The following is a 16791-nucleotide window of genomic DNA, read 5'->3' on the forward strand; positions in this document are numbered from 1 at the left end:
CCCCTGGGAATGTTTGACAGGACAGTGTAGTGGGAATGTTACTCTGTAACTGCCCCTGGGAATGTTTGACAGGACAGTGTAGTGGGAATGTTACTATGTAACTGCCATGGGAATGTTTGACAGGACAGTGCAGCGGGAATGTTACTATGTAACTGCCATGGGAATGTTTGACAGGACAGTGTAGCGGGAATGTTACTCTGTAACTGCCCCTGGGAATGTTTGACAGGACAGTGTAGCGGGAATGTTACTCTGTAACTGCCCTGGGAATGTTTGACAGGACAGTGTAGCGGGAATGTTACTCTGTAACTGCCCCTGGGAATGTTTGACAGGACAGTGTAGCGGGAATGTTACTCTGTAACTGCCCTGGGAATGTTTGACAGGACAGTGTAGCGGGAATGTTACTCTGTAACTGCCCCTGGGAATGTTTGACAGGACAGTGTAGCGGGAATGTTACTCTGTAACTGCCCCTGGGAATGTTTGACAGGACAGTGTAGTGCGAATGTTACTCTGTAACTGCCCTGGGAATGTTTGACAGGACAGTGTAGCGGGAATGTTACTCTGTAACTGCCCCTGGGAATGTTTGACAGGACAGTGTAGCGGGAATGTTACTGTGTAACTGCCATGGGAATGCTTGACAGGACAGTGTAGCGGGAATGTTACTCTGTAACTGCCATGGGAATGTTTGACAGGACAGTGTAGTGGGAATGTTACTCTGTAACTGCCCCTCGGAATGTTTGACAGGACAGTGTAGCGGGAATGTTACTCTGTAACTGCCATGGGAATGTTTGACAGGACAGTGTAGCGGGAATGTTACTCTGTAACTGCCCCTGGGAATGTTTGACAGGACAGTGTAGCGGGAATGTTACTCTGTAACTGCCCTGGAAATGTTTGACAGGACAGTGTAGTGGGAATGTTACTCTGTAACTGCCCTGGGAATGTTTGACAGGACAGTGTAGCGGGAATGTTACTATGTAACTGTCCTGGGAATGTTTGACAGGACAGTGTAGCGGGAATGTTACTCTGTAACTGCCCTGGGAATGTTTGACAGGACAGTGTAGTGGGAATGTTACTATGTAACTGCCATGGGAATGTTTGACAGGACAGTGTAGCGGGAATGTTACTCTGTAACTGCCCCTGGGATTGTTTGACTGGACAGTGTAGTGGGAATGTTACTCTGTAACTGCCCTGGGAATGTTTGACAGGACAGTGTAGTGGGAATGTTACTCTGTAACTGTCCTGGGAATGTTTGACAGGACAGTGTAGCGGGAGTGTTACTGTGTAACTGCCCTGGGAATGTTTGACAGGACAGTGTAGCGGGAATGTTACTCTGTAACTGCCCTGGGAATGTTTGACAGGACAGTGTAGTGGGAATGTTACTATGTAACTGCCATGGGAATGTTTGACAGGACAGTGTAGCGGGAATGTTACTCTGTAACTGTCCTGGGAATGTTTGACAGGACAGTGTAGTGGGAATGTTACTATGTAACTGCCCTGGGAATGTTTGACAGGACAGTGTGGTGGGAATGTTACTATGTAACTGCCATGGGAATGTTTGACAGGACAGTGTAGTGGGAATGTTACTGTGTAACTGCCATGGGAATGTTTGACAGGACAGTGTAGCGGGAATGTTACTATGTAACTGTCCTGGGAATGTTTGACAGGACAGTGTAGCGGGAATGTTACTCTGTAACTGCCCTGGGAATGTTTGACAGGACAGTGTAGCGGGAATGTTACTCAGTAACTGCCCCTGGGAATGTTTGACAGGACAGTGTAGTGGGAATGTTACTCTGTAACTGTCCTGGGAATGTTTGACAGGACAGTGTAGTGGGAATGTTACTCTGTAACTGCCATGGGAATGTTTGACAGGACAGTGCAGCGGGAATGTTACTATGTAACTGCCATGGGAATGTTTGACAGGACAGTGTAGCGGGAATGTTACTCTGTAACTGCCCCTGGGAATGTTTGACAGGACAGTGTAGCGGGAATGTTACTCTGTAACTGCCCTGGGAATGTTTGACAGGACAGTGTAGTGGGAATGTTACTCTGTAACTGCCATGGGAATGTTTGACAGGACAGTGTAGCGGGAATGTTACTATGTAACTGCCCTGGGAATGTTTGACAGGACAGTGTAGCGGGAATGTTACTCTGTAACTGCCCCTAGGAATGTTTGACAGGACAGTGTAGCGGGAATGTTACTCTGTAACTGCCCCTAGGAATGTTTGACAGGACAGTGTAGCGGGAATGTTACTCTGTAACTGCCCCTGGGAATGTTTGACAGGACAGTGTAGTGGGAATGTTACTCTGTAACTGCCATGGGAATGTTTGACAGGACAGTGTAGCGGGAATGTTACTCAGTAACTGTCCTGGGAATGTTTGACAGGACAGTGTAGCGGGAATGTTACTATGTAACTGCCATGGGAATGTTTGACAGGACAGTGTAGCGGGAATGTTACTCTGTAACTGCCCTGGGAATGTTTGACAGGACAGTGTAGCGGGAATGTTACTCAGTAACTGCCCTGGGAATGTTTGACAGGACAGTGTAGCGGGAATGTTACTCAGTAACTGCCCTGGGAATGTTTGACAGGACAGTGTAGTGGGAATGTTACTCTGTAACTGCCCCTGGGAATGTTTGACAGGACAGTGTAGTGGGAATGTTACTCTGTAACTGCCCTGGGAATGTTTGACAGGACAGTGTAGCGGGAATGTTACTATGTAACTGCCCTGGGAATGTTTGACAGGACAGTGTAGCGGGAATGTTACTATGTAACTGCCCTGGGAATGTTTGACAGGACAGTGTAGCAGGAATGTTACTCTGTAACTGCCCCTGGGAATGTTTGACAGGACAGTGTAGCGGGAATGTTACTCTGTAACTGCCCTGGGAATGTTTGACAGGACAGTGTAGTGGGAATGTTACTATGTAACTGCTCCTGGGAATGTTTGACAGGACAGTGTAGCGGGAATGTTACTCTGTAACTGCCCTGGGAATGTTTGACAGGACAGTGCAGCGGGAATGTTACTATGTAACTGTCCTGGGAATGTTTGACAGGACAGTGTAGCGGGAATGTTACTATGTAACTGCCATGGGAATGTTTGACAGGACAGTGTAGCGGGAATGTTACTATGTAACTGCCATGGGAATGTTTGACAGGACAGTGTAGCGGGAATGTTACTCTGTAACTGCCCTGGGAATGTTTGACAGGACAGTGTAGTGGGAATGTTACTCTGTAACTGCCATGGGAATGTTTGACAGGACAGTGTAGCGGGAATGTTACTATGTAACTGCCATGGGAATGTTTGACAGGACAGTGTAGTGGGAATGTTACTCAGTAACTGCCCCTGGGAATGTTTGACAGGACAGTGTAGCGGGAATGTTACTCAGTAACTGCCCCTGGGAATGTTTGACAGGACAGTGTAGCGGGAATGTTACTCTGTAACTGTCCTGGGAATGTTTGACAGGACAGTGTAGTGGGAATGTTACTCTGTAACTGTCCTGGGAATGTTTGACAGGACAGTGTAGCGGGAATGTTACTCTGTAACTGTCCTGGGAATGTTTGACAGGACAGTGTAGCGGGAATGTTACTCTGTAACTGCCCCTGGGAATGTTTGACAGGACAGTGTAGCGGGAATGTTACTCTGTAACTGCCCTGGGAATGTTTGACAGGACAGTGTAGCGGGAATGTTACTGTGTAACTGCCCTGGGAATGTTTGACAGGACAGTGTAGTGGGAATGTTACTATGTAACTGCCCTGGGAATGTTTGACAGGACAGTGTAGTGGGAATGTTACTCTGTAACTGCCCCTGGGAATGTTTGACAGGACAGTGTAGCGGGAATGTTACTCAGTAACTGCCCCTGGGAATGTTTGACAGGACAGTGTAGCGGGAATGTTACTATGTAACTGCCATGGGAATGTTTGACAGGACAGTGTAGTGGGAATGTTACTCTGTAACTGCCCCTGGGAATGTTTGACAGGACAGTGTAGCGGGAATGTTACTCAGTAACTGCCCCTGGGAATGTTTGACAGGACAGTGTAGCGGGAATGTTACTATGTAACTGCCATGGGAATGTTTGACAGGACAGTGTAGCGGGAATGTTACTGTGTAACTGCCCTGGGAATGTTTGACAGGACAGTGTAGCGGGAATGTTACTATGTAACTGTCCTGGGAATGTTTGACAGGACAGTGTAGCGGGAATGTTACTCTGTAACTGCCCTGGGAATGTTTGACAGGACAGTGTAGCGGGAATGTTACTATGTAACTGTCCTGGGAATGTTTGACAGGACAGTGTAGCGGGAATGTTACTCTGTAACTGCCATGGGAATGTTTGACAGGACAGTGTAGTGGGAATGTTACTATGTAACTGCCCTGGGAATGTTTGACATGACAGTGTAGTGGGAATGTTACTCTGTAACTGCCCTGGGAATGTTTGACAGGACAGTGTAGCGGGGATGTTACTATGTAACTGCCATGGGAATGTTTGACAGGACAGTGTAGCGGGAATGTTACTCTGTAACTGCCCTGGGAATGTTTGACAGGACAGTGTAGTGGGAATGTTACTATGTAACTGCCATGGGAATGTTTGACAGGACAGTGTAGTGGGAATGTTACTATGTAACTGCCATGGGAATGTTTGACAGGACAGTGTAGCGGGAATGTTACTATGTAACTGTCCTGGGAATGTTTGACAGGACAATGTAGCGGGAATGTCACTATAACTGCCCTGGGACTGTTTGATGGGACGGTCTAGTGCTTTGGGTTTTAAACTCTTTTCAGGTGACCACTTCAACTAAATGGATCATCCACGCAGCCCAGTAATAATAAGCAGCTAACTATGAAACTCATTGTAGATGCAATCAAACCTCAGTGTCGTAAGAAAATGGTATTTCACGTATATTTCACTGTTGCTCAGCTGCGAGCCTGCTGGGTTACCACAATCTCACTCGAATCGGGATGAGCGAGAGCCGCACACATCAGGCGTGGCATTCAGCCGGCTCATTTGCATTGCTTCACCTTTGTCAAAACGGAACATCCCACCTTACTCACGTCGGACCTTGTGAAGGGCAATAGCAACAAAATGCTTGTTTTAACTGGATACACCTGGGCGATACTAATCCAGAATGATGGCTACCTTACGGACTGGGTGGCGTGTTTTTAACATGCTGTCACAAGTCAGGTGCAGCAGCTCGATCTCCTCCGTCGGAGACCGCTTTAGTCAATCACTGACTCGGGGTTTTCAAACTCAAAATGGGCACCAGTTGCGTGTCCAGGGCCTGCCGGTGGGCTTATTGCCTCGTGTGGTCATACCGTGTACTGCAGGGAGAACATACATTTCACTTTATTATCGAAGTGGCGAGAGACATCAGCCTCCATTTCAACCTTTTATCTAAATGGCGAAAAATGTCAAGAGTGCTTCGTTGCAGAGGGAACTGGGCATCCTTGTGAATGAATCGCAGAAAATTAGCGTGCAGGTAAAGCAGTTAATAAGGAAGGCGAAGGGCAGCACGGTGGCCCAGTGGGTTAGCACTGCTGCCTCACGGCGCTGAGGACCCGGCCCTGGGTCACCGTCCGTGTGGAGTTTGCACGTTCTCCCCGTGTCTGCGTGGGTTTTGCCCCCACAACCCAAAGATGTGCAACTTAGGTGGATTGGCCGCGCTAAATTGCCCCCCTTAATTGGAAACAATAATTGGGTGCTCTAAATAAGGAAGGCAAATGGAATTTTGGCCTTTATAGTTAACGGAATGAAATATAGAAGTAGGGAAGTGCTGCTGCAACTGTGTAAGGAATTCGGAGACCGCCCCGAAGTGCTGTGAACTGTTTTGTCACCTTATTTGGGGAGGGATGTAGTTGAATCAAAGGCAGTTCTGAGGAGGTTCACTAGCTCGCTTCCGGAGATGAGTGTTTTGTCTTAAGAAGAGGGATTGAGGAGTTTGGGGTTATACTCTCCAGAGCCCAGAAGAATGAGAGGAGATCTACTTGAGGCATAAAAGGTATTGACAAAGTAGATGTAGGGAGGAAACCTCCTCTTGCGGGGGGCCAATCTGGGACGCGAGGTCACAGTTTTATGATAAGGGGCAGCAAGTTTAAAACCGAGATGAGGAGAAGTGACTTCTCTCAAAGGGTCGTGAATCTGTGGAATTCCCTGCCCCAGAATATAATGGAAGCTGGGACAGTGAGTAAATTTGAGGAGATGGACAGATTTTTAATTAGAAATGGGTTGAAGGGTTATGGAGGACGGGCAGGACGGTGGAGTTGAGGCCGAGGGGAGATCAGCTATGATCATGTTGAATGGAGGAGCGGGCGGGAGGGACTGAATTTCCTACTCCAGCTCCTAGTTCCGATGCTCTTATTTACCCAGAAGACAAAGGTCAAGGAATCTTTGCAAAATCAATTGTGGTGACCCATTTTTTTTAACATCCTGGCGTTGGGAAAGGTTTCTGACCTGAGAGCTTTTGATTTTGACTTTGGTGGCTGCGGGTGTAGCAGTTCCTTGGCACACCGTTTAATGGATTCGATCATTGGGGCGACTGATTTACAAGAATGGTCGATCTGGCGAGATGTAATTTTGTCGGGTTGGCCTCGTGGGCTGTGACGTGAGCAGGCTGACTCCTACACAACCCACAGCAGGAAGAAAACCAGAAGAGGCGCTCCAACTGAGACCGCTGTGGTCAAGATCGGAGCGTGAAAGTCTGCTGCAGCTGAGCGCCAAGTCTGCACATGCAGCCTCCAACGATAGCAAAACCTCAGGGCTGCCCGTGGCAGGCGTGGGGTTGTATCATCTGCCCTGCCCGTCATACACCGCACCCACTGCTGGGCTCCACAGGGAGGGTGCGGGGGTTGCCTTTGACTGACAAACAGGTGGCAGGCTGGGTTTATGCCATCGCTTCATACCAGGGAAAGCTCAGCATCAAACCCCATCGCATCAGCTTCCCAGGGGTGCGGGTTAGATTGGGGCGACATTGCCCTTCGATTTCGATCGGCCTGTGTGGGGCCGACGGAGATGTTGGCGACCGCCAAAGTGGGGGGGGGGGGGGGGACATCAGGAACGCAAGATTTGGCATCCATTTTTGCAGAGTTCCGCTGCAGAAAATCCGATGCAGTGGGTGCTTGGAATTCGGATGGTGGAGAGCGACGGGAAGGAAATTTCCATTGGTGACAGGAATTGGAGTAATTGTTGCGGTGAATGTATTACTGCGACCATTCGCTATTGTATTACATTACATTGAATTATGCTGGTGCCCTTGTGGGCTCCGCCTCTGGCTCCGCCCCCTCAGGGGAGGTATATAGATCTGCAGCCTGTAGGCGGCTCTCAGTACAGAGCAGTCGCAGTTCTAGCTGATTAAAACCACTGTTCACTTCAACTCTCCGTCTCGTGTGAATTGATGGGGTACTGACAGTTGTGTACTGACATTCCATATTTTTAGATCCAATTTTAATGATTAGAAAAACATGGGCTGCAGACATGAGCCACAGCACAGCAAAGGAAGTCACTATGCTCAACAGGCCCGAGTTGGAGCCATTTTTATTTTATTGATTGGCTAGGCCAACATAGGGGCTGGTTTAGCGCAGGGCTAAATCGCTGGCTTTGAAAGCAGACCAAGGCAGGCCAGCAGCACGGTTCAATTCCCGTACCAGCCTCCCCGAACAGGCGCCGGAATGTGGGGCGGCGGCGGGGGGGGGGGGGCTTTTCACAGTAACTTCATTTGAAGCCTACTTGTGACAATAAGCGATTTTCATTTTCATTCATTAATTTATTGCCCATTTAAGAATATTGGTGTGGGCCAGACCGAGGAAGAGCAGCGGATTTCCTTCCGTGACAGACATTAGGTGAACCAAATGGGATTTTATGACAATCGGCAACTGTTTTGTGGTCATCAGTGGATTTTTAAATTCTAGATTTTTATTGAATTTGAATTTTGCTGTCCGCCATGGATGGGATTCGAACCCGGGTCCCCAGATCGCTACCCACACTACCACTAGGCCACCACCTTCCCCAGGGATCTCAGAGGGTTGAGAGGCTGGAGGAGGGCGCAGAGACAGGGTGAGGTCAGGCCATGCATTGAGAGGGCGTGGAGCTGGGGGGGAGAGAGATTTGTGAGCAAGGACCGGGGTTTAAAAATGGAAGCATTGTCGAACCCGGGGTGTTTATAGAGGGTGCTTGCAAAACGTCAAATACACGTTATGTTTCTGGGCATGTTTTGCTGGTGAAAAATGCAATTTTACACTTGATGGCGATCCTGTGGCTTTTTAAACACATCTGCCATTCGTTCCACCAGCTGCCTTAGTCTCAGTGAGAGGGACAGATTATTATTTTTTTTAAATGATTCCATGGAGAAATGACTTGTTTGATCAGTACAAGTGCACCCCCTGCTGGAGTTAGACAAGATGTGCAGCTGCTGCTTCACAGCAAACAAGTGGAGTAAGGAAGGCCTAGGTATCTCGGAGAAGTTCTATACGAGTCAGGACCAGACCGAGTCAATGATCAGTGCCCTTTTTTTTTTTTCTGGTTTTATTTGACGCTCTACACAAAACTATTACTGAGGGGGGAACAGGCTTGCTTGGAAAGATGAAGAGAGAGTGTATGTCCGCAGATCCGTGAAGGCAGCTGGACGGTAGATACGGCTGTTCTGTTAATAAGGCAGATGGGAAATCTTTTATCATAGAATTTACTGTGCAGAAGGAGGCCACTCGGCCCATCGAGTCTGCACCGGCTCTTGGAAAGAGCACCCTACCCAAGGTCAACACCTCCACCCTATCCCAGTAACCCCACTTAACACTGAGGGCAATTTCGGACACTAAGGGCAATTTAGCACGGCCAATCCACCTAACCTGCACATCTTTGGACTGTGGGAGGAAACCGGAGTACCCGGAGGAAACCCACGCACACACGGGGAGAACGTGCAGACTCCGCACAGACAGTGACCCAAGCCGGAATCGAACCTGGGACCCTGGAGCTGTGAAGCAACTATGCTAACCACTGTGCTAACCTAAGCTGAAGAAAGATATTGGAAAGTCTGGGCTAGCTTGCTTTCTTATGGAGGGAAGCTGAGGAGAGATTAAACTGAGGTGTACTAAATCATGAGGAGCTTTAATGGAGCGCCTGACAGTATTTGGTAGGACAGGCCATTTTGAGGCATCTCCGATTCATCCCAGGAGGAGTGTTGTGAACCTAGTGGGGCAGAGTGACTGGGCTGCTGAATTAGGTCTCAATGTGTCTCATGATCATTGAACAGAAGGTCATCAGCGCTGGGCGCCAGAAATATTTCCATGTTGCAAACAGGGTGCTCCGAGATGGGGAATTCCAAGCACTAATTTTAGATTAAAGTTCCCCACTGTGCACTGCATAAGCCCAGCAAGTTCCCGATGGTCAGTACACAGAGCACTGTGCACTGCAATGATGCATAAGCCCAACAAGAGACTGTATTAAAGGCAAATTCTCTTTCATTTTCTTTTACAGGAAATCAAAGGCATTCTTCAAAGGTGAGTAATTTATTTACCAGCTAATTTATTTGTTTCTGCTTCCTCCTCACAGTTTCTCAATCTCAATAGAGAGCAGTAGTTCCTCCACACTGCCCCCATCAAACACTCCCAGTACAGGTACAGCACGGGGTTAGATACAGAGTAAAGCTCCCTCTACACTGTCCCATCAAACACTCCCGGGACAGGTACAGCACAGGGTTAGATACAGGGTAAAGCTCCCTCTACACTGTCCCATCAAACACTCCCAGGACAGGTACAGCACAGGGTTAGGTACAGAGTAAAGCTCCCTCTACATTGTCCCATCAAACACTCCCAGGACAGGTACAGCATGGGGTTAGGTACAGAGTAAAGCTCCCTCTACACAGTCCCATCAAACACTCCCAGGCCAGGTATAGCATGAGGTTACATACGGAGTAAAGTTCCCTCCACACTGCCCCCATCAAACACTCCCAGGACAGGTATAGCTCAAGGTTAGATCCAGAGTAAAGCTCCCTCTACACTGCCCCCATCAAACACTCCCAGGACAGGTATAGCACGGGGTTAGATACAGAGTAAAGTTCCCTCTACACTGCCCCCATCAAACACTCCCAGGACAGGTACAGCACGGGGTTAGATACAGAGTAAAGCTCCCTCTACACTGTCCCCATCAAACACTCCCAGGACAAGTACAGCACAGGTTAGATCCAGAGTAAAGTTCCCACCAGTCTGTTACCCAGTTCTCAATCGATACATGACCACCCAGCCCCATCTCACGTGCTCCAATATTGTTTCCCAACCTCCTGTGTTGGACCTTATCTGAAAATCCAAGTACACCACGTCCACTAGTTCTCCTTTATCCATGCTACGAGTCACATCCTCAAAGAAAAACTCCCAACGGGTTCACCAAACCTGATTTCCCCCTCCTAAATCCACGCTGAATCTGCCCAATCATGTCATTAGTTTGGTTTAGCTCAGTTGGCTGGGCAGCTGGTTTGTGATGGTGGGGCGAGGCCAGCAGCGTGGGTTCAAACCCCGTACCGGCTGAGGTTATGAATGAAGGCACCACCATCTCGACCTTGCCCCTCGCCTGATGTGTGGTGATCCTCAGGTTAAATCACCACCCAGTCAGCTCCCCCCCCCCCCCATTCAAAGGGGAAAGTAACCTATGGTCACCTGGGACTATGGCGACTTTACCTTTACCTTCGTATCATTAGTTTACAAGTGCCCAGTCATCACGTCCTTTATAATAGATTCTAACATTTCTCCTCCTGACGTCGAAGGAACAGGTGTGCAGCCCGTTATTGCCATGGGAACGTTTATAGGGACAGTAAATTGGGCGAGATGTAATATGGATTATCCGTGTTCAGCCGCCTATTCTACACCTGGCCCATGAGCTAAATCTACCCCTGTGTTATTGAGCCTGAACCAAGCTGCTTTGTGTGTAATCACTTTCGCTGAAGTGCATTCCGGTTTTATTGAATAACGTGTGGTTTCTTTACAGATGTGACTTGCAGACGAAACCTGTACTAAAGGCACCAGAACTGAATCTAGGGGAGTTCAATGGACCTCTGAAGTACACAGTATGGAAACAGATGCTGAATATAATCAGCCCAGGTAATGCCTCGTCCCTATGTTCCTCCCATCTCCTCTCACCTATTCCCCTCCTTATTCCTTTCCGCTGCTCTCTCCCTTCTTCACCTCACCATTTTCTCTTCTCTGCCCCTCTCTCCCCGACTCCCTCACTCACCTTCTCTCTCCCTCCTCTCTTCCCCTCGCCTCCTCACTCCGCTCCGATCTCTGCTCCTCTCCTCCTTTCAATTCATCTCTCCTTTTCTGTTCCTCCTACTTGCCAGTCCCCTCGGCTTTTCTCTCTTCTTTATCTCTCTCTCCCGACCCTTCCTCTCCTTCTTTGCCTCTTCCTCTCGGTTTGCTTGCCCTCCTCTACATTCTCCTCCAATCCTCTTTCTTTCACCCTCTCCTCCCCTCCATTCCGCGTGCCTGGAGTATTGTGTGCAGTTTTGGTCTCCTTCTCTGAGGAAGGATGTTCTTGCTCTCGAGGGAGTGCAGCAAAGGTTTACCAGACTGATTCCAGGGATGGCGGGACTGTCATATGAGGAGAGATTGACAAGGTTGGGATTGTCCTCGCTGGAGTTCAGACGTATGAGGGGGGGATCTCATAGAGACTTATAAAATTCTAACAGGACGAGACAGGGTCGATGCAGGGAAGATGTTACCAATGATGGGTGTGTCCAGAACCAGGGGTCACAGTCTGAGGATTCAGGATGAACCATTTCGGACAGAGATAAGGAGACATTTCTTCACACAAAAAGAGTGGTGAGCCTGTGGAATTCATTACCACAGGAAGTAATTGAAGCTAAAACATTGAATATATTCAAGAGGCGGCTGGATATAGCACTTGGGGAGAATGGGATCAAAGGCTATGGGGCGAAAGCAGGTTTACGCTATTGAGTTGGATGATCAGCCATGATCGTGATGAATGGCGGAGCAGGCTCGAAGGGCCAAAGGCCTCCTCCTGCTCCTATCTTCTATGTATGCGCCACTCTGCTCTCTCCCAATATCGAGCTCTCAAAGAAAAGTACAGCACAGGAACAGGCCCTTCGGCCCTCCAAGCCAGTACCGACCATGCTGCCCGACTAAACTACAATCTTCTACACTTCCTGGGTCCATATCCCTCTATTCCCATCCTATTGGTGTATTTGCCAAGATGCCCCTTAAATGTCACTATCGTCCCTGCTTCCACCACCTCCTCTGGTAGCGAGTTCCAGGCACCTACTACCCTCTGTGTAAAAAAAACTTGCCTCGTACATCTACTCTAGACCTTGCCCCTCGCACCTTAAAGCAATGCCCCCTAGTAATTGACCCCTCTACCCTGGGGAAAAGCCTCTGACTACCCACTCTGTCTATGCCTCTCATAATTTTGTAGACCTCTATCAGGTCGCCCCTCAACCTCCGTCGTTCCAGTGAGAACAAACCGAGTTTATTCAACCGCTCCTCATAGCTAATGCCCTCCATACCAGGCAACCTCCTGGTAAATCTCTTCAGCACCCTCTCTAAAGCCTCCACATCCTTCTGGTAGTGTGGCGACCAGAATTGAACACTATACTCCAAGTGTGGCCTCACTAAGGTTCTATACAGCTGCAACATGACTTGCCAATTCTTATAAATCTTTGCTAACTAATTTCACCCATGTCCCAGTTAAAGAGTAAAAACGAGGAACGAGCTGTGTGAAGAAAATTCTATTATTTAATATTTCTGGGGCTACCGTGACATTCTGTGAAGCATGATTATGGAGGGAGCTGTTTCGGAGGGTCGCTGCAGACTCGATGGGCAGAATGGTATCCTGCACTGTCGGGGTTCTATGATCTGGTCTGGCCTTCATGTGACTCCAGACCCACAGCAATGTGCTTGAATCTTAAAATGGCCGAGCAAGCCCATCGGTTCGAGCGCAATTAGGGCTGGACAATAAATGCTGACCCAGCCAGCGCCTCACACGTCCCGTGAACGAATTAAAAAATAGTTTGGAAAGAGATAGAGAAAGAGAGCGTTTTTAAGTGAACACGCAGAAAGGCAGGAGTGAGAAAAAAGACAGGAAATGGAATTGGAAACGCAAGAGTTAGCAAAGGGGGAAATAGAAAAGGAGATAAAGAGAGAGATTATCAGTTCAAAAAGCTGGGAATTAAAGAGCCACCAGAAGGTGGGGAGGAACTTATTTCCAGGCCAGTGTCCAGTGTGGAGATCTTCAAATTGTGCAAGGCCTCCCGAAGTTTGAGGAAAGGGATGATTCTTTGTTTCTGAAGATGGAAAAGTTTTGCAAAGGTGCCTAAGCAAATGCAATGGCCAAAAAGAAACCTGGACCTTGTTCTTCCAGAGTAGGTTGGCAGGTGGAGCGCATGAAGTAAATGCATCACTGCAGAGGCATCTGTAGAGTATGATGCGGTGAAGAAAACTATCCTCCGTGCGTATCAGTTACTTCCTGAGGTGTATGGGCCAACATTTCAGAATGGAATAAAACCAACTCGTGTTGAGTTTGAGAGGGTCAAACGGCCATTTTGACCATGGGATACGGGCATTGAAGGGCAGAGACAACATGTGAAGGTTCGGGACGGCTCGGTGGCACAGTGGTTAGCACTGCTGCCTCACGGCACCAGGGACCCGGGTTCAGTTCCAGCCTTGGCTCACTGTCTGTGCGGAGTCTGCACGTTCTCCCCGTGTCTGCGTGGGTTTCCTCCGGGCGCTCCGGTTTCCTCCCACTGTCCAAAGATGTGCAGGTTAGGTGGATTGGCCTTGCCAAATTGCCCTTAGTGTCCAAAGGTTAGGTGGGTTTATGGGGACACTGGGATAGGGTGGGGGAGTGGGCCTAGTTAGAATGCTCTTTCAGAGGGTGGGTGCAGAATCGATGGGCCAAATAGCCTCCATCGGCACCATAGGGACTCTCTGATTACGAGCTGGTCTGTGGATCAACCTACTTTTCCGTCACCCCGCCATTAACCTGATAAAGCAGGGCAGGGATAGGTGTGGGCTCAGAGATTTGACAAGGATGTTTAGGACACAAGACAATGGAAGTGTTCAGGGCTAAAGGTGCTGATAGTGGCATAAAGGTAAGATGTGTTAAACGCAGAACAAAAGGGCAGCACGGGCAGCACAAGTGGATAGCACAATTGCTTCACAGCTCCAGGGTCCCAGGTTCGATTCCCCACTGGGTCACTGTCTGTGCAGAGTCTGCACGTTCTCCACGTGTCTGCTTGGGTTTCCTCCGGGTGCTCCGGTTTCCTCCCACAGTCCAAAAATGTGCACGTTGGGTGGATTGGCCATGATAAATTGCCCTTAGTGTTGGGTGGGGTTACTGGGTTATGGGGATGGGGTGGGAGTGTGGGTTTGGGTGGGGTGCTCTTTCCAAGAACCGGTGCAGACTCGATGGGCCGAATGGCCTCCTTCTGCACTGTAAATTCTAATTCTATGCTCAGTAAAAGTAAAAAGGAGGAACAAGTGACAGATGGTTCTGTGGGGAGAGGAGAGGGTTGAGTTGAGGCAAAATAATTTGGGGTTGGGAAAAAACAAGGGACCAAGATGGATAGAGTTCCCAGTCAGAAGTAGTTGAGCTCCATGTCGAGTCCAGAAGGCTGTGAAGTGCCTAATCGTGCAGAGCACAACAGCTAACAAACTGAAACTCAAATCTGAATGTTATCAAAGACTGATCTGTCCTCTAAAGCTACTCTGACCTGCCCCTTTAAACACTCCATAGCTTCAGATAAATACTTTTGAAATTTTTTTTTTTGTTGACGTCGATCTTACCTTCAACACAACTTATTGACCTCTTTGATTGCAGCTCCTGCCCCTTTGACACTGGACTCGGATTCAGCAAGCCTCGACCTTGTCCTCTCCAAGGACCAAACGATGGTGAAGGGTCGCTCGAAGATGAAGGAGTTTTCTTGCCACCCAAAGCGGTTCAGTAACTACGGCTGTGTGTTGGCGCGGGAAGGGTTTTCGGCAGGGAAGCACTACTGGGAGATCCACGTGGAGAGGCTCGACGAGTGGATTATCGGGGCAGTCAAAGAGTCCATTGACCGACACAGCGCCGTGGCACTGACACCGTCAAACGGGTTTTGGACCTTGCGAAAGTGGAATGGGAATGTCTACGGCCCTCACCACGCCACAGAATCGGAGTGCTGTCAAAACCTGAACCTGCAGAAGGTGGGAATCTGTGTGGACTACGAGGTGGGGCAGGTGTCCTTTTATAATGCCGATGACATGAGTCACCTCTACACTTCCACCTACCGGTTCACAGAGAAGATCTACCCATTCTTTCTGCCTTTCCCAGAGACGATGACCGGGGGAGTGCTGAAGGTCTTTCACTTGAAACTGTAGCACGTTGATGAAAAGATGATTTGCTCTCCGCTGGACCTGTCTTCTTTCACAGTCTGATTATCCATTGAATCATTTTCTGAACCATTTTCCATGTGCTAAGCATTTCTTATTGGGGTGTAAAAACTACATTTTGTCCGCCGACTAAATACTGTTTCCGCAAACTGTTATTTATCTTGCGTAGTGGAGGGGGTGGTGTGTTCTCCCCATCGGGGTGCCCGAGTTGCTGTGACAATGTGCACAAAGTGTGATGTTGTGGGCTGGAGAGGTGGACAGTGATGGTCGAGGCACCAATGTCCTTCCCATCACCCTGACTGACCAGCAGTCTCTCCCTCTCTTGCTGCCTCCCATTGGCAAGTATCGGAAGGACTTGCAGGTTAATAATCGACCTGTTTGCCCACACCGTTAACGCGCCCTACTTTTAAAAATAAAAAAATTAAAATATTGTCGGCCACCCCTAATTGGCTTTACGAATTAACCATCAAGACGTGGGGTGGGACTCGAGCCCAAAGCCTCTGCCTCAGAAGCCGGAACACCGCCCACTGTACCTCAAGAGCTCCATATCTCAAATGCTCCAGAGTTTTCCATTCATTTGCAATGAAGGCCGTGGGAATGATGAAGTGCCCAATTCATCATTTTCAGTTATTTCGTTCTTCGCACTAATGTGCGACATTCTTCATCGCTTTTCAAATTCAGACCTTTTAACTCATTTCCAACACCGATTTGCAGACTCGTCGAACCCGGCCATACAGAGGAAACGATTCAGGCCGACTGTGCTTGTTAAGGTTCGTTGGGAGAGGTATCCAATTAACCCCTGACTCTATACCGCAGCCCTGCAAATCTTTCCTTGCCGAGTGTGTATCGAATTCCCTTGTGGATCTGCTTCCACTGCCCCGTCAGGCCGAACATTACCGTGACAGTACCAGACACATTAATGGTGAAATAATTATTAAATAAGAACCACATTATCGTGTTTTTCTTTTGGTTTAAGACCGGGTAACATGGATATTCTTCCTGAATTCTCTCCAAATCCCTCACTCCTAAACTTTCCGCCAATTTTCCAAATTTAAAATGGCGTGATGGGAAACCAAATCCCCTTCACCTCCCGGACAAAAGGTCGTGGGTTAAAGTCCCAGGCCAGGACTTGAAGACAATGATGGAGGCTGGAATTCCATCACAGCATTGAGGAGACTCTGCGCTTTCCCAGGTGCTGTCTTTTAGAGGAAATGTAAAATCAAGACCACCCCCCCCCCTACTATCCTCTCCGCCGCTAGTATGACCTCAGCTGGAATATTGTGTACAGTTCTGAGCGCCACTCGATCGGGAGGATGCAAGCGCGTTGGGAGAGAGAGCAAAAGAGGTTTACGGAACGTTTCTAGGGATGAGGAACTTCAGTTGTGAGGATAGCTTGGGCGAGGTTGGGACTGTTCTCCTTGGAGAGGAGGAGGCTTGAGA

The 16791-nt window shown here is 48.7% G+C and overlaps 1 protein-coding gene across 1 annotated transcript in view; it reads left to right on the forward strand.

The window, feature by feature from the left end:
- The window catches only part of LOC140390355 (zinc-binding protein A33-like), a 56418-nt gene extending 40117 nt beyond the window's left edge, over positions 1 to 16301 (forward strand). The window contains exons 5-7 of the mRNA XM_072475431.1: positions 9452 to 9474; positions 10955 to 11067; positions 14801 to 16301. Of these exons, the coding sequence (XP_072331532.1) occupies positions 9452 to 9474; positions 10955 to 11067; positions 14801 to 15339 (675 nt within the window). The 3' untranslated portion in view covers positions 15340 to 16301. The remainder of the gene's footprint in view (positions 1 to 9451; positions 9475 to 10954; positions 11068 to 14800) is intronic.
- Positions 16302 to 16791: the final 490 nt, after the last annotated feature.

Source organism: Scyliorhinus torazame, chromosome 14, assembly GCF_047496885.1.
Source record: "Scyliorhinus torazame isolate Kashiwa2021f chromosome 14, sScyTor2.1, whole genome shotgun sequence".
NCBI lineage: Eukaryota > Metazoa > Chordata > Chondrichthyes > Carcharhiniformes > Scyliorhinidae > Scyliorhinus > Scyliorhinus torazame.